Source organism: Melopsittacus undulatus, chromosome 8, assembly GCF_012275295.1.
Source record: "Melopsittacus undulatus isolate bMelUnd1 chromosome 8, bMelUnd1.mat.Z, whole genome shotgun sequence".
Lineage (NCBI taxonomy): Eukaryota > Metazoa > Chordata > Aves > Psittaciformes > Psittaculidae > Melopsittacus > Melopsittacus undulatus.
The window spans coordinates 40,809,994-40,837,434 of record NC_047534.1 but is presented as its reverse complement, the minus strand read 5'-3'; the positions used below and the strand labels follow the sequence as shown (position 1 = coordinate 40,837,434).

Genomic DNA, 27,441 nt, shown 5'->3' with positions numbered 1-27,441 from the left:
CAGCTCAGTAACAAGATCTTTAGACCTTCTAAAGTTAGTTCTATAAAAGCATCAAAGCCTGAAGCTCCACAGTGGTCAAAATTTCATTTAGAAGGGTTTAGAGAACAAAGAAAAAACCCTTCACATCCCACTTGATCTTGAACAGGATGTGCAGTCCTGGTCCTGTCATATCCAAAAGATAATCACAGAGTAAGAAAAAGGTGAACTGAAAGATGACAAAGGATAAGGGTTATGGAATAGCTTCACTACAAAACCTGAATGTATAGCCTAGGACTCTCCAGCTTGTAAAGAGAACAATAAAGGGGACATAAGTGGCATGGAAAAGTAAATGGAGATCAATTGTTCAGTGTTCCTCATAATACAAAACCTATGAAGCATCCAATAAAATTGTGAGATGGAATCTTCAAGATAAAGTTCAAAAATGTACTCAGAAAGTGGGTATACAAAAATAAAAAAAATCTCTCCATCCAAAGCCTGAAAGAATAGCAAAGATAATCCTCCTTGCAAGTCCATGAACAGCAAATATTCAGGGGCTGGAAGAGCACACCAGAGAACTACTACCACATGCTCATCTTGTTATTACACTTTTCTTCCAATGCCTGCTATTAATAGCTACTGAGGAGTACCAGGATACAAACTGGTCCTTTGATCTAACCCAGTGTGTTCATAGAGAACTTGCTAATAAAGTTAACACAAATATAACTGAGGAGAAATTCTTGCAGACAATTACCCATACCTATCCCCAGATCTGCCCATTTTATGACTTAAGGCATCCCTTAGAGTAACTTAAAGAGCGGTGAGATGCAGAAGAACTGCGTTAGGAGTAGAACAGTCCATAAAAGAGCCTTCATGCACCAATTGCATTTGCATTCTGTGCATTTTGGCTGTAGCTGAAGGCTGTAGCTTAGTGAGATTGCCCAATCTGTTCCAGATTTTACAAAAACATGTTTTTATAACTGTGAATTCTGTCTGCCTACAAAGGAGTTATGATTTGTGATCTTAACAGGGTAGTCTTTATCTTCTAGAAAGATGTTGATAAAGGTGTTGTTTTCCTCCTGCTTTAATATTTAAGAGGTTAAATAAGGTAATGGCAATTAAAACGTAATACTACTTAATGTACTTACAAAAAAAAACCCAACAACTTTTTTTACTGTTTTAGATTTATTTGATACTGGTGTAAATGACTGATGCTGGGCAGTAATGAACAAAGATCAGGCTTTCTTCTCTGGATGTTGTAATACAAATTAAAGATACACACAGCAAGAAAGAAGTTCTTTACTGTAAGGGTGGTGAGGCACTGGAATGGGTTGCCCAGGGAAGCTGTGAATGCTCCATTCCTGGTGGTGTTCAAGGCCAGGCTGGACAGAGCCTTGGGTGATATGGTTTACTGTGAGGTGTCCCTGTCCATGGCAGGGGGGTTGGAACTAGATGATCTTACGGTCCTTTCCAACCCTAACTATTCTATGGTTCTATGATTAAGTTTAACAAGTGCAAATCTTTATGCAGAATGAAGACAATTTGAGCATCTCTGGAGAATGCCCACTGTGATTGCCCACTGTAAGTACATTCTAGAGGGAATGAGCAAAGAGGATAGAGACAGAACAAGAGAGAATATTGTGTATTTCCCCCTATAACATAGCCCTCTGTGATCTTCTTTAATAGTTCCAGAAGATAAATGTTGACTTTACAAAGTTGAGCTAGGGTTCATCAGTCTCTGAGATTTGTGGCATACAGGATGATGTATTCACAAATACCGTGTTTAAACAGTCATAATAAGGATTCTGCATTCTACCTTTATGTCTCTCCTAGCCTGCTTTGTAGCCAAAGGGTTTTTTTAGCTTTTTTTAAATTTCTAAATCAGCTGTGTTAGAAACTTTACCAACATAGCAAACATCTGATGCTGAAGTTAAGTAAACAGTAATATAAAATATAGATCAAATGACAAACACCAAGATACCTTCAGTTTTGAATTCTGAGAACACAGAGGATGCACTGCCTTCACTTACTTTACCATCCAACCAAAACATTAGACAAAACAGAACTGCAGCTGGAACTAAATCAAAACAACTTCAATAGCTGAAATGCAACATACCATTGAGATTTTAGACATCAGTTACAATAGCTATCAATAGGTATCAAATGTAGTGTTCAAATGTTCCATGATGATTTTAGGTGTTGACTGGTTTGGGTCCTCAGGACAAAGCACAAAAAACCTGGTTTTTAACACTGCAGAAATGAAGACTGGAAATATTTCATTACAGAGACATCATACCTTGCCAAAGAAAGCGTTTATGATCCTGTTTGACTAAACTGCTCTTCACAACTGAATGTCCTGGGTTTTTCAGGATTCCCAGGCACACTGACACAAATGTAGAAGGTATCTGCCAGTGCTGGCCATGCTGAGCCATCTGTACTGATGAATTGCCTGCCCCCCAGCAGAAGAATTGGTAACTACAAGGCAGGAAACAACTCTTGTCTCCATAGCAGCTGATCCTACCCCATGTTTCCACAAGACTTTCATGTCTCGATGAACTGGGATTTTATGATGCAATCACATTTCATAGGTAGTTTACAACTTGTCCTAATCACAACTGACAGACTGTCAAAGACAGACAAGTCAGACAGCAAACATGCAAAGCGAGAGATAGATTGAGTAGATACACTGAAATACAGGAACCAAGATGGAACCAAGTATTTATGCCGAAAATTGATGGGTAGCCTTAAGCATCTAAATTTTGCTCAACATTTTCCATTTGTTTTCCAAAGCATGCCTGTAAAACGACCACAAAACATGGATATTACATTTTATGTTTTGTTACTATGTTATTTACTGCACTATTATTAGATCACCTCTTTGGCATTGCTAGTTAACTTTGTGAAATGCTGTGAAACCTATTCTGTGTCTGTTTCTTTATATAAAACAAACAGCTGACCAAGTTTTCTTTTCTCCTACACCTTCTAAAGGGTAAAACAAAGGTAAAAAGGGAAAAGCAAAAATCATATAGAAGTAATCTTAAAATTAACATGACTGCTTGAATAACAGAGTGGCATTTACACCTACTATGGAAAGATCAAATTGATTCACCGGTTAGAAAAGAAAGGGTGAAATCAGAGATTCTAAAGTGAGTCTTCCATTGAGCTTGGAAAGGTTTTGCCTGTACATACCACCCTACTCCCAAGCTCTGTTTCTGGCCACAGACATGATGCTCTGAAATTCCTACTAGGATTATCTAAGCTGCAGAGTTACCTTTGTCATCTGGCAGTGTAGTGACACAAGCACAAATGATGGTCTCAAAAGAATGCTATAACTTACAGGTAAAATTACATAAAATTATTATGGCAATAAGAGCAGACTTCTCACAGTCAGCCTGAACAGACAGACCACATAAATTACCTAGTCTTTATGAGATGCTACAGTGTCAGCAACAGAGTCAGTGGGAATATTGACTAATGGGTATGTTCTGTGTATATAATTCCAGGGAAAGGAAAACCACAAACTGAGCAATACACTGCCACCAGTCAACGGAAATGCAGACTCCTGCTACACTTCCTAGGAGAGAGAAAAAGAAATCCTACTGGAGATAAAAAAGAAATCCTAGTGGTAAAATTTCCACATGTGGAAGGCACAGCACTGCAATTCACAGAGAACATTCATCTAATGTATGAGAGAAAAGACCCTCATTTGTATACAAGGTCAACAGCAAGCCAACAGAGCATTACTTGTTGTGGGATGGAAAGCAGACACCTAGACCACCGCCCCAATATACAAATTGTTTAGTTAATGCTTAATCATAACGAAATGGCTGCAACATGCTGCAGTTACAGATTCTGAGTTGTTTGGCCAAATGCTGAATTTCCTCAAAATAAATCAATGATAACAGCTTTGCTATTATTTGAACTTGTTTCCCAAACTGATCACCATCAGCCATCCATTCTCTTTTCTATTGGGTAAGAAAATCAATTTTCTTGCTTTCAAAGAGGTTTTCTGGTTTGAAAGACATACCATCAGGCCTAAAAGAGACCCATCTTTTGACCTGCTGGACTGGATGAGCATTAGTAAAACAAGCTATATTAATACATTATTGCAAGATGCTCAGCAGCTTCGTCTTTCACGAAGGTCTATAGACCTTGTGATTTCTGCACCATCAGGAGCAAGGTGCGGGAGCTTTATCTTCAAGCCAGGTGTTATAACAACTGTTTTCTTTTTAGCTTTAAATGAATACTGCAAGAGCAGAAGTAGATGAAATGGAGTATTAGATTGTAATATACAACAAATTTATTTATGCTGCTAATGCAAACCTGTGTAAATGACAATGTTTCTATTTGAAATCTTATTGCTACAGAAACAAACATCTCAGTAAAATATACCTTCTTTTCTGAAAAAGTAATCACAACCTATTATTTCAAGATATACTTATTTTAATTGCAATCTTACTCTAATCATATAAAACTTTCAGTAACTGTATCTTCTCCTTCAGTGTTTTACCATCTCACTTAGATTTAAAACACAGCTAATAATCACCATCTCTCATCTGATTACTTAAGTGTATAGCCTAGACCAAAATAACCTCCTTTATGTTCTGGGTAAGTGAACTATTATAAAAATACGACTAATTGAGTTATTTTTTATTTCGGTTATTTCAGTTTTTTTATTTATACCTGATCCACTTGCCAGAAGTTCGCAAAGAAACAGATCTACAAACATTGTTACTTAACAGGTGTTCATACAAAAACCTGATTTATTGGCCATCCCACAGTGGGACTAGAGAGAACTAACAGAGAACAGCAGACTAGTTAGGTGAATGCTTAAGATGGTTTTTATTTCTTCACTGCCTGCTCTACCAACACCTATATGGTATCACATCTGTAATGTAGTGGGAGAAGGGCAAAATGAAGCAACACCAGCAAGAACACAACTGCTATTATCCTGACGGTGCAAACATAAGGAATGTTAGCACTTAACGAAGGGCTGCAGAAGGTTAAAGATAACAAATCTGTAACTAGGATAAAAAAGTAACATGCTTTAAAAAAAATAAATAAATTAAAACAATCACAAGGAAGTTCAAGCACTAAGGCCAACAACTCAGTAAATTCTGATTAATATTTTATAAACTTAAAGTTTAAATATTAATTACCAACCTTAATGCCAAAGTGTAGGTTCCAGGTTGCCGTTGGCTTTCACGAATGAGATAGCTTCCCTCTGCAACACTTAATAATCGGTCAGCTTCCTCCCTTGAGATCATCCCATGGAATCTAAGGAACAAAGACCTTTCAAAACACATGCCTTTTCACTTTTGAATCACCTCTTCCTCTTCTAAAAACCACCAACCATGGTAATTAAAAAAGAAGCAAACATAAAAATGACTGGTTTGCAAGAACCTACAGCTTAAATTAACCTTCTTTCTGCCTGCACTTGCAGTCACTTTAAATAGTTTAGAAAGGCTTCTATGAAACATTATCTATGAAACAAGAATATTGCTTTTTAAGTCTGCATTTATCAATTTAATAGGTAGAAATAAGACCATTTTCTTCTGCTGGCTTCACATGTTTTGCACGAGTGCCATGCATTCCAGCATTTGGGAGCATTCAGGGATATTATGGCAACTTGATAGAAGCTGGGGATTACATATAATCTCAGTAATTACTGATGTAATAACCTAGCAACACTACACACCTTTTACCAAAATAAACACAAGTAAATCTGCTTTGTTTCCCCACACTATATCTAACCATCTTTGCCTCAGCAATCTGAAGTAGAAGATATATATAATGTATGTTTATATTGCATTTGTGATCCAAACCTTTTTCTTTTCCAGCACATAAACATCTTATGCAAAAGCCAACAGGAGGGGGAGGTAGACATAGAAAACCCTTTGAAAGAACAGAAACATATGTTTTTCTCACTTAAGGTAGCACCCAATGATACACATATCCATCAGAAACTGCAGGTGTAATTTTAGGCAGTCAGAAGTGATGGTACTGCAATAATAATCTGATGGTGAGCAAGATACACTGTAGTAAAACATAGAGAAGAAACAAAGGGCCCAGAGCAAACACTTGCAATCTATTCTGTACCTATTATCAACCAATACGTGTGGATAAACCACTTTCAGAGGCGCATGTTACTTACTCTCTTCCATAATACTTGGGTCTGTTCTCTACCTAGAAGAAACAAGAGAAATTGTAGTTTCATAACAACTGAATCGATACGCAAAGTATACTGTCCATAACATAGTGTTAAAAATAGAAAGGGATATAATGTGAAAGTACAGATGAAAGCCATCTACTATCCCAGGATTCGCCCTGTGTGTGGAATATAGGGAAACTAAAGGTAGACCTTTGGGAAACACTGCACTTCTAAACGGCTTAAAACTGAATAAGAAAGAATGAGCTGCTTGCACCACATTATCCTTGGGGCTCTGCTAATGCAACCTGATGGCATTACGTATTGCTTGTACAAACTGTCAAAAAGGGGAAATGAAAGATTCATTTCCTGGGTGTAAGTGCACTGTCATAGTGAAACATCTATAAAGCTCTTAAATTTACAAATTTTCCATCATAGAGCTGTTGGTACCACTGCTGCCAGAAATCAAGCCACTACCAGATGGTCTTAGAGTGAGGCCTCAGTCTTGCACTCCTTGACTTCACTAAACTGTGTCATCTGTAATATCACCTCAAAGACCTCAACAACAGGTATGCATGTGTTACACCGTGTAACACCAGCCCAGCCATGCTCTAGAGACCCTACAGTATAAACAAACACGACATGCAAAGGTGTCAGAACACAATTTACCTGCTAGGTATTTCAGATAAAGTAACTCGTCTCTAATGGGCCAGGAAATTTAGAGACAAGTGAGGAACTTCAGATCTCCCAGAATTATCCCTTGTTGCTAAACTTAAAGGAGGGAACTCCTTGGGAAGTAAAATTCAACAATTACACAACCTGAACTGCAAGAATACAAAACAATCAAGCTATAATAAAACATGAAATACAGCAAACTACCACCCTAGGTTCTCTTTTCTACCTTTTCAGAAAAAAAGCCTATTAAAATTACTGCTTCTCTCTAGTTATCTCAGCAGAGTATAAAGTTTTCACATGTCCAAAGCAACAAAAAATACATCCTGGTGTACAGCCTAACAAACACTCTTCCCCATCCCCAGCAGATAAAAAGCTACTCTGATAGTTCATCACTTTTGAAAAATCATTCCATCACTGGAAAGATTTATAATGTTCTAAAAGATTTCTTTTCCCTACATAACAGCAAATAAGATTTGACCAGTATGATAACTGTCTTCAAAGGACCTGAAGAGACAGGATCATTCCAAAAGAAAGTCTGACATATTCTTTGTTAAAAGTAGGCTATTTCAATAGGAAGATAGCATGAATGGAGAAAAAGTGAAAACATTTTATTGTTATAGAAACTTGCAACAATTCCTAACTAAAACCCTCCAGACAAGACACTATTATGAGGCAGTTATTAAAAAATAAGAATCCTGTCGTGCATAAGATATTGCTGTCTGTCTATAGAAGTTTTGTATTTATCTCAGTGAATACAGTGAATTTATATGACAGAACTGGAAAATCTATATAGGCCAAAGCATTCCATTTTGGAAGTGGATTAGTAATGTGACAGGGCACCTTCAAAATACTTGCAAATCCTAAAACAAATTATAATATTCTACTCTGTGTGCAAATATTTGCAAACGTGAACTGCCATACGACTGGAGCAAAGCATCAGAGAAAAGCTCTGCTGGACTGCCAAGGCAATTGTGGCTCAGTTTGCAGTTCATGTTGGTGGATGATGAGTTAAAGAGGAGAATAATCACTTCTGTTAACATTGATTCTTTACTTCAGTTTTACCAGCTCGCAAAAACTTCAGTACAAATGTTGATGTGTAACACTATTTACTTGTATAAGATTCAGTGCAACTCGAGCCCCAGTTGGTTTGGGGAGTGAATGGAGTTTTACTCATTTTTTGGTGTTTGGGGCTTTCTTTTTTTTTCTTTTTTTAACAGCTTTTTAGATTTATTATATTAGGGTTGTTTGACATCTAGATTGAATAAATACATTTAGACTCTAAGACATCTCCAGAACTCAACAGGAGCCTTCTAATTCACTCAGAACTGGCTGGGCTACAAACGCACTTAGTGCAGTCCATGTGGACTTAAAAAACCACACAGATACACTGCATAAACCAGATTTACCACTTAAGACAGTAAACACCGTTCTCCAGCTTTCTATAATGCTTCCTACAAGTATCATCAGACCAACTTTACTCATAGCAGCTTCAGCATGAAAAGCAGCACAGAATTTGTTCTTACTTTAAGTATCCATATCAGCACCAGAACTAGAAGTGAGATTCAGCTTCCTTGATCTTTTGTGTCTGCCTGGACTTCACAAAGTTCTTGCCTGACTGTATTTCTACAAACTACAATTGCAGGCACCCATATATCATCTGTGGGTGAGCAGTGAAGGCCAAAAGAGTTTGGCTCAGAAGCTTCATTAGACTTTCACACTTAGACTTTCACACTCAGTCAGCCTTAAGTTAAGGAGACAAAACCAAAACATCCATTTGGACTGGAACTAAAACTTACCTAAGAAAGGAAGTACATTTTTAAACAAAATCAAAAGCATTAGCAACAAGATGTCATTTTAACTAAAGCTGTTAGCTGAAAATACAGTGTATCTATCTTCTGCAGAGTTTTATTCTGATTTGGCGGTATTTTTGGGCTGAAGTATTGTCGACTATGAGTAAAGGCAGCCTTAGCTACTTAATTTTCTCTGTATGCAGCAAAGATCAGTTAAATGCTGTTTTTTGACTTCACAGGACTTTTTACTTATGGGAAAAATTTCCTCTTGCTGCTTGTTTAACCTGTGTTTGGCACAGTTTTAAAAACAGCTTCTGACTTAGGAAGAAAAATCCCAAGAAAGCCCCCCTGAGATACTTGTTTCCAATGTGCTTATTTGTACAGCACTAATGCAGAAGCCACAAGAAAGAGCCAGGTCTCACCATGATTCCTGCAAGAATCACAAAGATCAATGAGATATCCACCACTGTCTCACTTCTTACTGAGGCGTGAAGCCAATGAAACCAAGTTTATGAACATTTATAAATGGGGCACAGTTGGCTAGTGCCTTAGATTAGCCATTGCTTTGGAAAAGAGTTTAGTTACCATGACATTTAGGAAGTCATTTTGGTTGAATTCATACAGACAAAGTCATCTTTGAGAACAGCTCTAACAAGCATGTGCATCATATCACAGACTGGTTTGGGATGGAAGGGACCTTAAATATGCTCATCTACGCTGTTTCTTGACTACTCAACAGAGGCCATTTTCACAAGACTATACAGAGATGTTGTTTAACAGGCTTGTTAACTACTACCACTGAATTAAGATGAAGGACCTATAAGAATAGGACAGAAAAAGCCAGTGATTTTAATTATCTCCATAAGTTGTCTGTTTGATATTTTTTCCTACATAGTTACTTAAATTTTTTCATAGAGTGTCTTTATATAGTAGTAAAGGATGCCCTAAAAAAGTCTTAAACATGCATGTGTACATAAAAGGTTCTATGCACAACAAATACAAATACAAATTCCATGGAAGTAATACAATACTAATTGTACAAACAACATCACAATCTGAATTTAAGCCTCATGCAGAAGTCAAACACCCTTCGAATGTTACAGAACCATCAACTTTACAAATTAACCGCACAGTGTTAAAAGCCTTGGCTCTGTTGCACCTTCACAATACAAAAATCTCAAACGAATGCAATGCTCTCTTTACGTCAGTGTACTCCACTGATCTGTGTGTTGCTCTGATATGAAGCTGGTGTAACAGAGCAGAAACTTGAATTCTCTGTATTTGAGAAGCATTTCATATTAAGTAGGTCATTCTGTTGAATACACCTCTCACTATCAGGACCTGCAGAACAAGTGCCTTTGCACCTTAAATAAAAGCTTGGGGTTTTTTTAAGGTGTGATTTCCAATTAGTCTTTACCTAGTGTTTTTTCCCCTAATCATCATTCTTGATTATGTCAACAGCTGGAATACAATAAGGCAAAAGGAGCAATTTACGTGCTAATACCTTATCAGATTACATGTTCCCTCCCACTGACCTTTTTGATGTTCTCTGGACCAAAATTATCTTCATAATGTTTATGAATTTGTTTATACAGCTGAATAATTCAACCACTTAGGAAAAGATTCTGCTTCCCACTGACTCACACATGGCTGCTAATAGAAACCCAGCTGAGAAAGAGCAGATCACAAAGCTCAACACTAGGAGGAAAGGCTTAGACCAGAGAGAAAGGTTAAACATGTTACTGCTCACTGAATATATTTTCACATCAAATGTGGCTCAGCTGCATATATTGTTCAATACTTATAATGAAGAACAGTTTTCTGCAGTGTAATGTATTAACATAGAAATAGGAAAATGCACACATTTAACATTATTTAAATTTTACTTTCTTTAGGCAAAAATAAGATTCAAAGACCTTTTTTAATATATAAATAGATTCTTTAATGAGAGAACATGCATTTCATATGTTCGGTTCTGCATCTGAATACCTGCAACTGACCAATTCATTCATAGCTCTATTTTATTTAGTTCAATTCTCACAGGTTTCTAAAACCTGCAGTTTTTTATTTTTCAGTTTCTACAACAAGGTTCATGGTGCAGACACAGGTTTACTCTGCACAATTCAAGAAGCTATTTTAAAACACAGAATGTCTCTCTTTTGTGTGCAAGCTGGCACAGCAAAGTTTTACACTTAGTTAAAGTTTGTCATATGTTATAGTCTTATTTTGGAATAAATTCATAGAAATATGACTTTGTAGACACTAACATGTTGCATTTCTTTCTTCAGTGATGACAAGACTTAGAGTTTTTAGACTGCTTGTGGTACTTTTGCCAGTCCCCCATTGACTCCAGCAGACTGTATACAGAACTAGACAGAGAAAAGCAATCTGTGTAGGGATGCAATAAGCTCAGATATTCTCCTCCAAAGAGCTTGGATGATTAGTTCATGCAGGACACCACACTCTCACAGCAAATTTACCTCCCTAAAACAGTCCAACTTCTCAATTTGCCACCTGTATAATAGCTAATAAGACTTTATAATTCACAGTATTAAAATTCAGTGATAATGAGGACGATAAAATTTTAGTGGTCAGTGTGGCTCATTCTGAAGAAGCGTTACACAGATGTTTTTATATTTGACTGGTAAGAGTAGGTCTCTTGTTTGATTCTAAAAAGAGGGCAGTCTGGATCTGATCAATAGCTGAAGGATTCCAGCACTCCAGAAGCAGGAGACATTTTTAATTTTCAGATACTGAATACACATTTCTATCTCTGCTGATTTGCCTGGATAGGTTAATGGTATTCTAAGAAATACTATGAAGGAGAACTCAGTATAAAATTTGCTTGTGACTTCCTATCACCTAGGGCAAAAAGACCCAAAGCACTTCTCTGCAGTCAAACTAGCATGGGATATAATACAAACAGATCTCACTAAATATGCTGAACCCCTTTTTCAGTTTACGGTTTCTCCCTGACTACAGGGTATGTATGCATCATGCAGCTGATGTGCAAAGCAATTACAAACATTATCGGCTATGAAATTTTCTTAACTGTGCTTATACTTCCCCCCACCACTTCTTATATTTCTATTATAGCTTTTTATGTTCATTTTTGGTTTGGGTTTTTTTTGTTTGTTTTTTAGTAGCCAAAAGTTATGTAGAAAAATTAAGGTTCTAATTCTGTAAAAACTAAAACATTCACAACTCACCCTCTCAAAGATTCTAACTGAAGAAACTGAAGAATTGCAACTCATCACCACATGAGCCAGGCAACTTCATAAGCATATAATGTAATATATGAATATAGCAGAGCTCTGAAATATAACTCAGCAAATAAAAGAGTACAGTGATTGCACAGGGTAATGTCAGCACCTCAATGATCATTGTCAAAAGGCTACCAAAAATCCCTCGTACATTTTAACATATGCGTATATACACATACCTACACACATACTAGCACTTCTTCCATCAGTGAAATACTTCTGAGGAGAGGAAGGATGAAACAACTATTCAACAGCACTTGACAATAATAAGCACAATCCTTTGGAGTCAGAGAATAAAATACTCATCCTATCCAGGTGAGCACTCTGTACAATCTCTATACAATCACAATCCTGTATTCTAAGACTAAGCTCCTACGAGAGTTAAGATACCTTGTATATTAATGTAATGAAAAGCTTTATCCTAGGGAACACACAAAATAGAAGAGAACCTTCTTAATAATGTTGCAATCAAAGTAAAAAATGGAAGACCTTAAATTTTTCAGAGCTGAGCTTGTGTCTTCTATAGATGTCTCCTTCCTATCCCCATTCCACCTTACCTGATGTATGTAAGATGTCTACACATCAATAGCCCTGCTTGGACCCTCATTAACAGTAGAAACAAAGGTTAAATAATTTTTTTCCTGCAATGCTTCTTTTAAAATTCACATGTTCTTTATTCCAGCTATGTCTTGCTTAAGGGCAATCAGCTATAGCTATACCTTTTATAAAAATACAAATCTCTCAAATTAACAATGGAAAACAGGAGTGCTTCCACCAAAATCAGTATTTCATTTCTGTCAAATATCTACTTTTTATCTTAAAAACTGACAGACTACTTCACAGAATCTCATTTGGGCATTTGAAAAGATGACACAGAAATGCCTATTCAATTCTGTAAAGTAATCCTCCTTGTGATCTAGACTGTAAGCTATTAATGCTCCTGACAGTGTATGTCCCCCTGTATTTAATACTATGTCAAAGTGACTAGCATATTTCAAAGATTGATTTCCTTTCTCCAGCACATGATAAAAACGCTTAAGTTTTATTGCAGCAACGTAATAACTTTCAGTGGTTATTCAGTAAGAGCTGCGTTTTGTAATACTGCTTAAGAAGTCAAGCCTAACATTTCAGCATTTCTGAAATTGAAATTAATGTTTCCCAGGTTCCTAACTGAGGCTGCAAGAGAGATGCAGTTATGAGTAAAATGCTGCTGGCACTGATGTTTGGTATGAGTTAAATCCTCCAGCACCACAGCTCTGGAGAGGTGCTGCTCTGCTGGATGGTAGCTCGGAACACACTAGCAATCTGGGGTCTGCCTCAACAACTGAATCCATGAGCAGATTCTTCTCTATTACTGTATACCAATGGGATCCCATTGTTCCTGTTTGGATCTTTAAAATCTGTGGTTCTGCGTAGCTTAGCTACTAGTATTAATGAGTCGTATATACTACAACTCAAGTAACAGCAGCAAGGGAGGTTTCTTTCTTCCCTTTGTTGCTTTATTGCAGGAGTCTGCCAGCAAGGTATCTACGGACAGGTGCATAGTTCCCCTGTACAGGTTTGCTCTTGATTCTTTGAATTTCTAACCCAAACGGAGGGGGGAAAGGCATGTTTCCACATATCTAGGAATGAAAATCCAGTAAATTATTCTCAGGTGTACACATTATGTGCAAAATGCTCTGTAATTTGATTTTTAAGTCGAATGGCAGGAGTACCCCCAGGTCTACTTCACCTAATCACAGCATCAAGTATTCCAAGGAGCTGCTGTTAGGGTTGGGCACCATCAAGTATAATATTGGAATTACTGGACTCTGTAAAACTGAACATTTATAATACCCACCTCCCGAGTGCAGGTTATTCTTCTAGGATGGGGAGCTTCCTGTTGCAGTTGATACACTGGGAAAAGGCAGAAGTTAAATTCTAGTTAATATAGAATCATTGTATAACTTAGGCATTTTAACGTTAAATATTGCTGTTTAAAAAAAGAAAACTTTCTGCAAGATTTAATGCAAGAATATGTATATGAAAAATTACTTACAAGATGTCAGAAAAGGGAATGTTGCCAGCCCAAACAGAATTATTGATTATTTTTACAATTAACTGATGTAGTACTATGGAGTAACTAGGTCAAATTTTCATCAAGCAGGTAAGAAGAGGAATCATGATAAATGCAAATTAAATTTCATTAGATGTCATATCAGGCTGCTGTCAGACTGTCTTCAGTAAGCAGATGGAGTCCCATCCTACTACACTGGGCACATGCTCAGTCACCTGCAATATGTAAGGACTTCACAAGAATGACTCAGAACTTTGCAGAATCAAGCCCTGTCCTTTTGCCACTGCTCAGTGATGACCTTTCTGAACAAAGAGAAAAATGGCATTTTCATTTGCAGATCTAAACACATCAGCAGCTAAGCAGATAAAACAGTTAAGGATTAAATTATGTCATGTATTTACTAGGATCTTCTCCCCCCTTTTTTCTTTTTTTTTGTAAATTGTCATCAAGCCAGAATAAATATTAGGAGCCAGTTGTAAATTTAATGGCACTAATGTGCAAAGGCATTCTATCCCAAAGAGTTTTGTTTGGCAAATCACCTTCAAAATGAACCTGTCAACACTAAGAAAGTATTTGACTAGTACTCTAGAACTGATAAAATGGACATTTGGAATTGTAATCTTTTAAAATTAAATTATGTTTTAATCATTAGCGCTAACACCAAAGTCTAATTACATGTGCTGTCAATCTTCTTCAGGTAATAAGACAAGGTGTTTATTTCACCAATAGGATTTGACTCCATTACACTTTCCATATGATCACAAGTCTTTTCAAGTGACAAATGCTGTATGCATGTGCTAAGTTACACAAGAATGGAGAAAATGGCTAGATGCCCAATGATATGGCAGTCACAAGATAAACTGGAAAAATTCTCTCCCTTTGTTCCAAACAAAAACACTAACTTTTTTCCCCCAATGTTGCTAAAATCAATCCTTGCCATTCTGTATTGATATTACAAAAATGATTTTTGCAAGTGATGAAGAACAGCACACTAGTATATAAAACAGTAATTTTCATTTTAAGCATAGCATGACCATTTATTTTGCCAGCAGACAGATTCCATAGCTTCTCTTGTAAAAGTCGTATTTGATGACACTAGGCCTTGTCTGTATTTAATTCTGAGAACTGTAGAGTCAAGTTCAAATGAAAAAAAATTAAAATCACAGAGCAAATAGAGCTTTTTCTGAATCTCACAGGAGAGCAGTGGAGGCTCACCAGCAGCATGCTGCTCAGAAACTGGCTAAACCTGAGAACTGTTTCCCACCTTACTTCAAAGCCAAAGATTTTCTGGAAGGAAATTCTCCTCCAGAGGCAGTACTTTTCTCCTCTTTCCGTCAGAAGCACAGCAGGTAGACTAGTTAAGTTACAAAATAGGATACCTATTCTTCTTCCTGTAACTGATGTATGCAACTGAAATTGTTCAACATCAGTTTCCTTGTTATAATTATTGCCAAGGAAGTCAAACAAGACATCCCTCTTCATCCATCATGAGACAGAAATATAATCAAACCCCATGACTCTCTGCTTAGTTCCAAACTGTAGGAAGTGTTTACCACGGCAAACTATGATGGTGTAGGAAAGTGGGTGCACACACATTTGCATGTGCCCAAGCCTTCAGCTCCTGGCAAGCTGCCACTGAAGATTTGGTATTAGAAAGGTTGGACCCTCCTGTATAGATTATAGCATGGAATAAGCCAAACAAAGAGGCAGTTGTTTTCCAAGTTCACAGAAGGTACAGAGCTGTGATTCACTGTTGATGATGCTTACAGCTGGAAGCAAAATACACAGATCTCAGTAACAAGTACAAAAATGCATTGCAATTATGACTAACGATGTTTAATACCAAGGAGCAAAGTGTCTCAGCTTTATCTTAGACCTCCACCTCCACTGCAGGAAAAAATCTTGTTCAAATCATTCTGTGTACAAATTCTTTAATATTACGTGGCTGAGTTGTCACATGACAAGCTACTGGTATAATAAATGATGATTCAAAAGGCACAGGCTTTGCCACCAGATTCACAAACAGACCAGGGTCACAGCCATCTCAATTACGTGACAGCAACTGCATACATTGGTAATTATTAAAAACCATTCAAAGTCATCCAACTAAAGAAAACACTCAAGACAGACAAATTTAAAGTCTTCAGCCTTTTTTTAGACATTGCCTTTCTGTTTCCTTCAATTAACACAGATGTATTTTAAGAGACCCCGACATTCCTAGACTGTTTAGGCGTATGCAGTTTTGCCAACTCCTGTAATTTTTACTACAAATTTCACAATATCTGACTATTTACTTACAGCTTAAGCTCTCTGAAGTTTCTTATGACACATGTTCACATTTACAAAAGTTATCTAATGCTCATATTGCATAGAAGACGTTGACCATGTAACTCATCATCACTTTAAGAACACAAAAATTAGAAGCCAAGCCCAAAAGAGAAGGCTGTTATGAATTTTAAGGCTTAACTGATTTTTGAATGTGTCAGGTTGGCAATGGCAGGCACAGAACAGAAATAACTGTCCTCTGTGAGCCATTAACAGAAGACTGGTCTAGGTGACAGAAAAGCCATTTTTCTACTGCTCATTTAATTCTGCTACATATATATTAGCTGACAAAAATACTTTAATCTGCTCTCTTACACTTTCTTTCTAACCATGGTTTTCACCAAGCCTTTAGGACAAATCCAAAATCTCTGATTGAAAGGAAACTCTCACTGCAGGATGGAAATCTGTTTGAACAAACTACGTTTTCTCAGGTGCATAATCTCCCCAACCTTCAAATAGCCACATTTTCACCATGTGAAATATTGCTTGAGCAAATCCCTTTAGCCAGCCTCAAGACACTAAGCTTGGGAATATATACAAAAGAAAATGCAAATGGAAGTCTGACGTCTCTAAACTGCTAAGTATGTTAAACACACAAACATTCTGCTTTCAAAATCTGCTTTTAACAGAAGACTCTTTTTTCTTGTGTCTCAAAATGTCTCACACATTAGCTTTTCTGTCTAAAAAGAACTAGAATTTAGAGGTGAGATACTGTAGGAATTATGATGCTTTGCTAGGGTGCCATTTGTCTTGTGTTCTCTGCATCTCCTTGAATCTCCATCAGTGCTGCCAAACACTGGTAATTCCTTTTGCACCATGTTCTTTTTTAAATTTAAAACCCCAAGGTGTTTTGTTTATTGGTCAGGTTTTGTGGGTTTGAATTTTTGGTGTTTTTTTTGTTGGGTTTGTTGGGGTTTTTTAAATCAGGAATGAAACCCAGCAAGTTGTGAAGTTCCCAAGGGAGTGCCATTCTGACCTCAGGGCAATATGCCCATACTAGTGCCCCGCATACTTGACCATGGCAGCCTGTGAGGTCAGCTTCCTCTGAACTACAGCATGCACATCTAAGAGCAGCAGAGTCCATGCTAGCAGCCTGGTAGGAATCCAGACCCTTCTAGTCATGGCTTCAAAAAACCTGCTTCTGATTTGTCATGCCAGGCCAAATGAATGCTCTTGGTTTACTACCTCAGCAAATTCTGGGGTAAAAATATTTATTTTGGGTTTTTCTAACCAGCTCAATATCAGCTCCAGTGATGCAAGGTACTAGAGAACAGGAGCCCTAAAAGTTTGCAAGGATACCAACTTTAAGGCATGAACAGAGTTTATGTAAGCTTCGGTCTAGGCAGCCAAACCAGTATATGCCAGACCCACACAGGAGTGGGACCACTTACGCTGGTCAGATAACAGAGAACCTACCCCTCTGAATAACCTGCATTCACTTGCCCTTGAGGATAAACAACTGCACCTATGAATAAACAGTAATGAACCCCTTGATGCTTCTTAAACTCACATTCTGATGAGAAGAAAAATAAAGTCTTTTAAAGCACCCAAATGAAACTTTTTTATCTCTAACTTGGAAAAAAAATAAAAAAAGCCTTTTGAGATACTTACAGTAAGATTTCCAAACAGGTGGCCTGTATTCATCAGTATCTGAAAGAAAAACAGCAGATCTTAATGTTGTGTTGGAAATAACACAGAAATAATCCAGCAGAAGCACTTAACAATTTATTAAGATAAATATTGCACCTAGGTCCTAAAATTATGTTTTACTCTCAGAGTACAGAACAACCTGTTAAAAGCTCCCCCTCCTTACTTAAACCAAAAAAATAAAAAGGTATTTTCTTTAGTCAGCTAAAATAAAGACTATATAAGTGTATCTTCAAAATGGCAAACATGTAGATCAGAAGCCAAAATACTGGGGAGGAATGCATATTATTTTACTATGTGTATACCCATAAACTCCCTTTTAAATTACATCAGATTTTCTAATCTCAATTTATATTATGATAAATCAGTTTTCATAAAATTTATTCCTGCCATTAGCTTTTTCCTCTTCTAGATAGCAATTAACAAAGCCTAAAATAAAATCAGAGTATGAAAGTATTATGAAATACTTTGCAAAAAAGGAGAGGGTTTTTTCATACTGAGTACAAGCTCCACCTGGAAGCAGTCAGTATGTATTAAAATTACCAACATATTTCTAATCCAAAAATTTTAATTATCAAATAAAATAATAATAATAATAATAATAATAATAATAAATCCTAGTGTTTTCGAAGTTCTGTCACCCTTAGGACTTACTGACAACTGATGTGACATTTTAAGCTCAGGGTTCTTTTGCAAACTTTGTCTCTGATCCACTGTTTTACCACACTGACTGGCTTCAGTTCTGATGATACAAGTTACTAAGGCTTTGTGCAAGATGCTGTGTTTATCTGCCTTCAAGCTGGTTGGAGTTACTCAGTACTCATTTACACCACAGGTCACAAGCTGAGACAACCATGCAGCCAGCCTTGCTGTCTGAAACCTCTTCTCACTGCAGCGTTAATTTCCGAGCTCTGTTTGCGATTGTCTGCTCACTGGAACTACCTGCTACATCCAACAAAAACCTAATTTCTAGTTTTTATTATGAGGTCACATAAAGGTGAAGTAATCTGGGAAGTTGTTGGAATTTTGGCCTGAATTGTATCTCCACTTGACAGTCCTTTAAGCCCCCAAAACTGAGCCTGAAGATGGGAAAGGATTTTGCATTGTCTCCCATAAGGATAGGCAATCTGCCTCGTTCGGATACTTGCTATACTTCATCTCTCCCACCATCGAGTCAAAATATCTCTAAATTAGAGCTTAGAGGAGTGAGGTATTTCCCAGTTAAAAGTGGCATAGACTTGCCCAGACCCAGCCAGCACACTGTTTGCTCTCCCTGAGCTATTATTTTGCTCAATGTTTCATCCTGTATTTCAGCGCTATGCATGAAGAGGGTGCAGTCCTTATGGACCGCCTTGGCGGCACTGGGTTTCATAATTATAAATCTTGATGACTTTATTATTAAAACAGCACTTGGTCAAATTGCCATCCCCCAGAATATGATGGGGTTTGATATCTGGAAAGTCCTGCAGATGCACCACCACATCCCGAGGATTGGCCAGAGCACCTCAAATCTGCAGAGACCTTCAGTGGCTCACACTACACTACGGCAGTAAAAGAGAATCAGCAGCAACAGATGCAGCCATGGTTATTCATTCCTACTTTGATACCTTTAATTAAGGCAGTGCAAGTCGATTCATTCCAGAGGCACTGTAACATGATCCCTTAGCACTGCCATGTCACATGGAAAAAGAGCAAAACTTGTAAGTAAAAATAATGGGTTTAGTCCCAGAAGACAACTCTTACCCCACTAGTTGAATTTTCTTTTGCTGTAGCCTGGTTTTTGGCAACATATGCACCAGTTGAATTTACAAATAAATAATCTAAGTAAAGGACAACACACACTGTATTTGTAAAATATGAGCTGACTGTTATGAAAATACAAATATCTTGGCAGCCTAACCTATACTTGCTTGCACTCAAGCCGTATAATTGTTACAACTAAGGGCAGCATGATTATAAAACTGAGAAGCAACAATATTTGTGCCAAACAAAAAAACCCCAAACCTTGTTTAAGTCAGGCAAGAACAGCAGTAACTTTCCTACAACAAACACTTAACATTCAGAAATTGGAAGGAATGATTTATGTTATGCAGCTGTGCACAAGGATTTTGTTAGAAAATCTGTCGGTGTGCTTTATTGCCTTTACAGTGTGAGAACACCCTCCGGCCATCCCACATGAGGTAATGAAAAAACAAAGGTCATTTCTATTGTGATTTAAAAAAAAAAAAAAAAGTTATCTGATATAAAATACTGTAGCAGCAAGTACAGCGCAGTAACAACAGCAAAGCAGACCGTGTGTGGTGCTTGCTCTGTGCAAGAATGTTTCTAATACTAACCCCCCTCCCCCCGCTATACAAAGATAAAACAGAATAAGCATAAACATCAGACCTGTATGTTAGTTACTCGTTTTTAAAGATTAATCTATGTGGTCCCATGTAACACATCATCAGTATTTTGAAATCCATCCTTACGAAAAAGGCTTGATTTTCAGAGAGCGCAGGCTTCCACATACAGCATCTCCAATTAGGTATCCAAAGTACCCAAAAAGCACTTCAGGGCATGATAAAAAGACACATAAAAAGCTGAACCCAAAATACATTTTCTCACAAACGCTGCACCACTTTCTAATTAATGCAATAAGCTCTATGCTGTTAGTTCTCAGGTTTTTCTACAGCTCCCATCAGCACAGTATCGCAGCTCTGCTAAATGCTTCCATGATAAAATAAAATCGTTTTCTACAAGCTGTGCATCATGTTTTATCTTAACTGTATTTTCTGCATTAAGTGAGATGCAATTCAGCTTAAAGCTGCTCTTCTCCAAAGGTCTAGTACTACAGAGAAGATAAATCTATAAACTGATGCTACCAGCTCTTCCCAGATGTGATCCTACCAGCATTGATGAGACTTTTGCCAGCATGAGGGCACTCTTATCAGCAAGGACATTTTAGATCAAGCACACTGCCCATGTAGGTAAATTGCAGTTTCAAACTGAGATCAGTTTCAAGCTGATAGATATTGGTGCTGAATAGTCTCCCTAATCTTTAAAAGTTAAAATGTTTGATCATTTCCCATTATCCCAAACAATGACAGTTTTTTTAATTCTTCAGAATTTTGCTCTGAGTAGAATGACATAACATTTTATTTTTACAAAGTATGAGAATTCTTCAAATTCTCTAGCCTGAATCCATAATGATACCTAATAATTTTTCAGCCTGGAATAAATCAGAAAAGAAACACCTGTCTGCCCAAAATCTGTACTTTCAAGCTCCCAAATAAACGTGTTATAATACAAACATCTATGTATGGGTAAGGAAAAGAGTAAGAATACCCTGAACTGACGTATCCCTTGAAAAACCCCACTGAGACTCAAATCTATATACAAGGTTAAGTGGGGAAAACAATGCTGCAGGACACATGAATATGCATTTATACTGCTTTACCCTGTAGAATCATCTTTTTGCTCTTGAACCCTTAGTAAAGTCAAACTTGTCTTTGAAGCAACATCTTATCACAGAGTCGTAACAGCTGGTGCCTGTAGTTTGGGCATGGACCTAAATTTCTTAGATACCCAACACGATAGGCTATGTGTCTCTCCGCTTCTCTGAGGGCAAGGGCTTGCCAGACCAGCCTTTTCCCTCCAGTGGACAAGGACAGGAGTCCTCCCTAACAATTTCTTAAAACTACTCTCAGCACCTTCTTGCCATCATCTTCCTTCCTCCCAAACACACCCTCTTCTCTTTCCCAGGACTTTGCCTTTCCCCAGCCTTGGCAATCTTCATCTGCACACAAGACCTCTCCCCCCACCCTTGAGCAATGTTTTCGTTTGCTCCCACTGCTGTTTTGCTAGGACTGACCTACCTTAGCCAACTCTAGCTGCTCAGTATCTCATTGTCAAGCCATCTCATATCTACTCCAGGAAATTTGCCTAAACACAGAGAAAACAGAAGCAGAAAAGCCCAGAACAGCACAATGGGCAGCTTCTGGCAACAACCTCATTACAGGAAGAAATGTCACAGTGAAGCAAGAGTGTTGCCTTCTGAGCCCAGCGTGCCCTCCCTTAATTAATTTAATTACACCAAATAATGAAAGAAAAAGGAAACTGCATCTTGGTTCATGACCATTGCTTGGTCATGAACCATCTGCAATTAAGAAGTGAAAAACACAGTCAGAAATTCATACTTGTGCAGAAAAGGGTTTCTGCCAGTAGACAGTCACACAGCCATTTCCAAGAAGTTCGTATACTGACACAAACCATAGGAGAGCATCTGAGATCTTTCCATAAACACAGATGGGACTAATCGTGACGTTACAATGTAGCATTTCCCTTCATTATTTTTCTGCTTTCCTACCCACTTCCATTTTATCTCTTCTATAAATCTGGACAACTGTAGTGCTTTCAGAGTGTACATTTTAACTGCAGATATGAAAACTGTTACTATTGCCTCAAACTGTTTAGAGTGCCTGTCTCTGTGTATTCCTTTTATAGAAAGGATAAAAATGTTTACCTCTGCTTGAAATGGCTCTTTCTCCCTCCTCACTGAAGATCAGCCAGCTCTAGGGTACAGCAGCAGTAGCTTAACTATGCATTGTAACCCCATAAAGCAATTTAGGACTTACTGGGAGGTTTCCTGTGGAAAATTCAGTTTTATTTTTCTTCTACTGTATGTCATGCCCTGCAGCACGGTCATTTGTAACATCATGCTGGAGATTAGTTTATCACTGTCTGGGAAGAGGTAATCAGCTATCTGCTGACACAGCAGCTCTTGCCCCAAACTTTGATTTTATTTAGCAATATCCCTATTGAACACAGGTGAGGCCTCAGATGGAGAACAAACATCAATGTGATCAGGAGAGGAAAATGAAATTTCTTGTTTTCTGAACTGATTTAGGGCCAAAGAATGGTGCAAGTCATAAATATGAAGAGATGCAAGAAAGTATCAAACATTCTTCTGTAAGCTTCAGCCTCACCAGTAAGTATTAGCATGTATTTTAAGATGCTAATCTTGCTTTCTTTGGCAGCAGCATGTGTCAAAATTTAACTCCTGGGGAGATGCACAGCAAGCAGACATGGCTATTTGCTGACCCATACAACAGACCCATTTTTGTGTTCAAAAATCAACTTCTAGAAAATTCCTCCTCAGTCTCAAAATCTTCCTTATTAGCACCTTCTCTATGCCCAAAGGATAAAAACCACCCAACTTACAAAGACATACTTTATTTGCTGGTGAGACTCTCAAGCTACAAAAGCAGTGCAACTGAACAGAAATGACATTTCATCTCTGTTTTTCAGAGTAGAAGTGCCAACAGCATTCCAGAAACTAAGCTCAAACCATCACGAAATGTTTTAAGCAGGAGCCAAGCAGGCCCAAGCAGTTAGGGCTTTTATTCATTCCAACCAAAATAAAACTCAAACAGCATAGAGGTAATTAAAGGATGAATACAGCCACCGCCCTCGGCAGCAGTTATAAAACAGATGGGCTACAACACTGTGTTTCAGGCTAAATATGAGATGCTGATCACTGGCTGTGGCAGCACCCAGCAGCGCTGGAAGCGGTTTGCAGAAGCCCCTGTGCAGCTGGCAGCAGGAGGAGGGGAAGGTGGTGGCAGGCAGCTTCTAGAGAGCAGGCAGCAGGGCAGAGGGTGCAGGGAAGAGCCAAAATACCCCTGTCTGTTGCATGAAGGCAGGGCACACAACAAAGGTCCTTTGTCACTCCTAGATGAGACCTAGGGATCTATATTTTTTTTCAACAAAGCCTCTTTCCACACCTCTTCTATGCTTTTGCTACCAGCAGAGAGTAAGTTAGGTCTGCAATGTAATGATGACAGTCTGTAATGGGGCGGCAGGCAGAGGCAGAGTCCTGCTGCAAAGAGCAAGCGCAGTGCTGCCTTGCCTGTCACACAAGGACCTTTGAAAACCAACCCAACCCTGCTCTGGCAAGCAGGGTACCACACTGTGCCAGCAAAGGCTGCAGAGAAGTTAATTTCAGCTGGTGCTCAGTAAACAAGAGAAAGCTGTGGTCAACCTTTCTTGCCTTGCATTAAATGTTTTCTTGGGAATGAACACTTCTTCAGCATTTGGGTCCTCCCTATGAAAAAGGGAAATGATCCTCTGGTTCAATTTTGTCCTCTCTTTGCCTTTCTATAGCACAGGGTAACAAACTATTTCTGACCGAAATACCTTGTATGGGTTACAGCACACCTAAAAGAGATGTCAGACAACTTTTTGGTATATTTCCTTTCTCTTCAATAAAAGCTATAAAATTGTTACTTCACAAAAAATGTTGGGGTTTAAACATGACTAAATAAGTAACATTAATCAAAAAGTAACATTGCTCTCTAAAAACAAGGACATTAATGACAAGAACCTGATGGCTCACGTGGCCTGGGCCCACATGGAAAACACGTAGCAATTCACAACTAGGGCACCACAGAATTTCCTTTGTTTATGGGAAGATCCCTTCAGGGCTGAGAACACCCCAGGCAGTGAGCACCACGTTTTCTCCCAGTTCCCAAATATACAACATACGGTATGACACTCAGCAATGATGACTTTGATGCTACTTTAATGTTATCTTGGCACATGATTTCCTTTGAATTAAGAAAAAAGCTTTGAAAACTTTCAGACATGTCAAGGCTCTTCCTCAGGCAGGCAGGCATTGTTACTGTAAGGAGCTTTAGTGCAAAAGCTTCCAAATAAACCACCATCTATTTTCTGCACCTTCTCCAGGTGGAGAAAAGATGCCAGACAGATGTTCACTTGAACACAGAGGTAGATGAAGAGTTTATCATGCATCCTGGATGTCTGTAGGCCCCTAGCTCTCCCAGTGGAGGCTCCTCTGCTCTGAGCCTGCTGTGTTGCCAACACAGCCACCCTGCTGCAGAACTGGATTGGGGTAGTTGTTAAGTGTTGAACTTAAGGCCAGTCTGATCACAAAGACAAATGACCTCTAGAGGAGGAGCTACCACCAACTTACATTGTTCGTCTCCTGCCAGCCGATGGCACCTCACAGGTAGGTTATAAGTAGCCTGCTCAACTGCTCAATCCAATTGCTCCCAGGCCAGCCCCAGAGAAGCTGGCACAGAAGAACGTTGCTCTGCCACTAGAGCCATCCATTCACAAGGCAGAGGGATCAGTCACCAGTAACAACTCTTCATACACAAAGTTTTAATCCTTTGCCTTGACCTTTGGCAGGGGTAGCTTACACTCCTTAATGCCATAAAACCACATGCACATGATCAGCCTTGGACTTTCAAAATGAAACTGTTTGAATTATTTAAGCAAGGAAACAGCTGAATGTATTTTTGTCATACTTTCCAGAGGCATTCCCAAGTAGGAAGACAACAAGCAATACAATCTAAGGGGCAGATACAAACCAGTGAAAACAGGCACTGACAACGAAAGCATCCTTATGGCTGCAGGACAACACTACAGCACACACACCATGCCCCAGGAATTTTTTAATGGTATAAAACTTGCTTTCTCTGCTCTTTCATCCTCACATGTTTTTGCTTTTTACCACTCCAAACAAGTACAATTAGGTTTCTAATTATTACTGGAATAAAAATTATTAATAGAAAGCTAGTGTGAACAATGCCCCAGAAAGCTACAAGGGCTACTGCCATTCCTCTGATGTGACCAAGTGGGAGACAAGAAAGCAACCTCAGCAAAATGGGCTTAAATAAGGGCATGATCTGAATAACTGCATCAGTCTTAAGAGGAAAAGAGGAAAAAGATCACACTACCATCCCTTGTAGACATCTGATCTGGCAGCAATAAATTCTGTGGTAAAGCTTTTAATGGGGTTGAATAAGAGCCCCATTGGAAACAGCTAGAGTTCAGTGCCTTTTATTAGCAGGTCTACTATTACTGCCTCTTTATGAATGATGGGAAAATTTTAATGAGTAATATTTTGCTTATCACAAGCATTGCTGCTCTTAAATGAACTCATCTTTTAAGTGATTAGACCAGGTTGCAAATGATCTGTTTCTAGATTTTCATTTAACCAAAGCATATGCTCATTTTCCCTTCGTTTTGCCAGATACATAGTTGCATATGACTACATGAGTGATGACAAAAAAATTAAAACCCTTTATAAAAAAAATAGTAATTTAATTTTAAGCTAGAATTTTCACATATTCAATGATAAAACAAGCAAAACACAGCTGCTGTCCTCTTTGTCTTTACTTCAGTTTAATGGAAGGGTGGGCAATGCTGCTCCCATAAAAGTACTGTTAGCTTACTGTTTAGGAAAAGTTTCAAAGCCTCTAAAATAATTTCTTAGTGTTGCTGCAGTGTGAAAATCTAGACTTCAGAGAGGTAAAAAGATGACAAGTGCCACCTTGTGGGCATTTAATAAAGACAGAACGGAATGTTGCTCTCAGCATCCAGTGGGGTATCTCAGCCTCCAAACATGCTGCAGCCAATTTTCAGCACTTCTGATGTGCTGCTGATGATCATCCTTGTCTCCCAAGAAAGAACACGATAGGAACTGTTACCTGACATGGCTCTCCAGGTTAGCTCTAAGTACAACAGAGTCAAGCCAGCAGCTGTCTGTAACCCTATGATTTACATAGCTACAGGAGTTACGGTAGCTCTACTGATTCATAGGTATCCTGAAATGTCTGGTTTACACAGACAACTTCTAACTGAAAATGTTGTCAAAATCAAATATGCCTCTTTAATTTGCCTATTTCAAAGAAAGACAGCCTATAAACTATTTTTTTAACTCTATGACAAAACTGACTGTGTCTGGCTGCAGTCCCAAATTGCTGGGATCAATGAGTTTCTCATCCTCCCTAACAGTTATTGGAAAGATCTTTTGCAAACTAATTTTGCAAGTCCCAAACTGACAGAAGTAAGCCTTTATTGGATGAAGAGCATCTTTTACATTTGACAGATAATTTGTCCAGGTACCTTCCATACCAGTAAACTCTTGGAGCACTTCAGAGTAGCAGCAGGTAACACAAGGTTGAACACTTGAATCAAACTTCCCTGGTTTGAATCCAGATTGCTTTTCACTAGAGACACTGCTTCAATCATGGCCAGTGAAATTGTCTTGGAATTGTCTGAAGGAATACCTGTCGAGGTTATTGCTATAACACTGCTCACATTCCAACTATTGCAAGGGATAATACAAGAGGAAATATTCACCTTTTGACATTTCCTTTCCTATTTTTTGTTTCCACAAATCCTTCTTTGTCTTGTATTTTAAAAGTCTGCCTATACAGTGACTGAGCTCATTTCCCTGCTTCCAAACATTAATAATACCAACAAGGGCACATTGGTTTTACTGTAACTTCAAGCTAGTGACAACCATAATAGCCACAGCCTCAAGGCATTCACAAAAATATGTTTTTGTCTTGACTTCTCTAACATATCCAACAGGGAATATTGATTGGAGCTTGATGACACAAATATTCTGAGCAGTCACCACAATAATGAAAAAGAACAATATGATACGGTATAAAAGTGTCTTCTAGCTGTAAATTAAGCACCTCCCCTGAATAAGAAGTCCACCCAGTCAAGGTTGACCCTGAATAAAGGACGAGCTTTCAGGCACTT

General features: G+C 38.2%; 1 protein-coding gene across 1 annotated transcript in view; it reads right to left on the bottom strand.

Moving 5' to 3' along the window:
* The window catches only part of CHN1 (chimerin 1), a 103,780-nt gene that overhangs the window by 65,232 nt on the left and 11,107 nt on the right, over nt 1–27,441 (bottom strand). Inside the window, exons 2-5 of the mRNA XM_005152591.3 lie at nt 17,845–17,883; nt 13,693–13,748; nt 6,131–6,162; nt 5,140–5,253 (exon numbers count right to left, since the gene is read on the bottom strand). Of these exons, the coding sequence (XP_005152648.3) occupies nt 5,140–5,253; nt 6,131–6,162; nt 13,693–13,748; nt 17,845–17,883 (241 nt within the window). The remainder of the gene's footprint in view (nt 1–5,139; nt 5,254–6,130; nt 6,163–13,692; nt 13,749–17,844; nt 17,884–27,441) is intronic.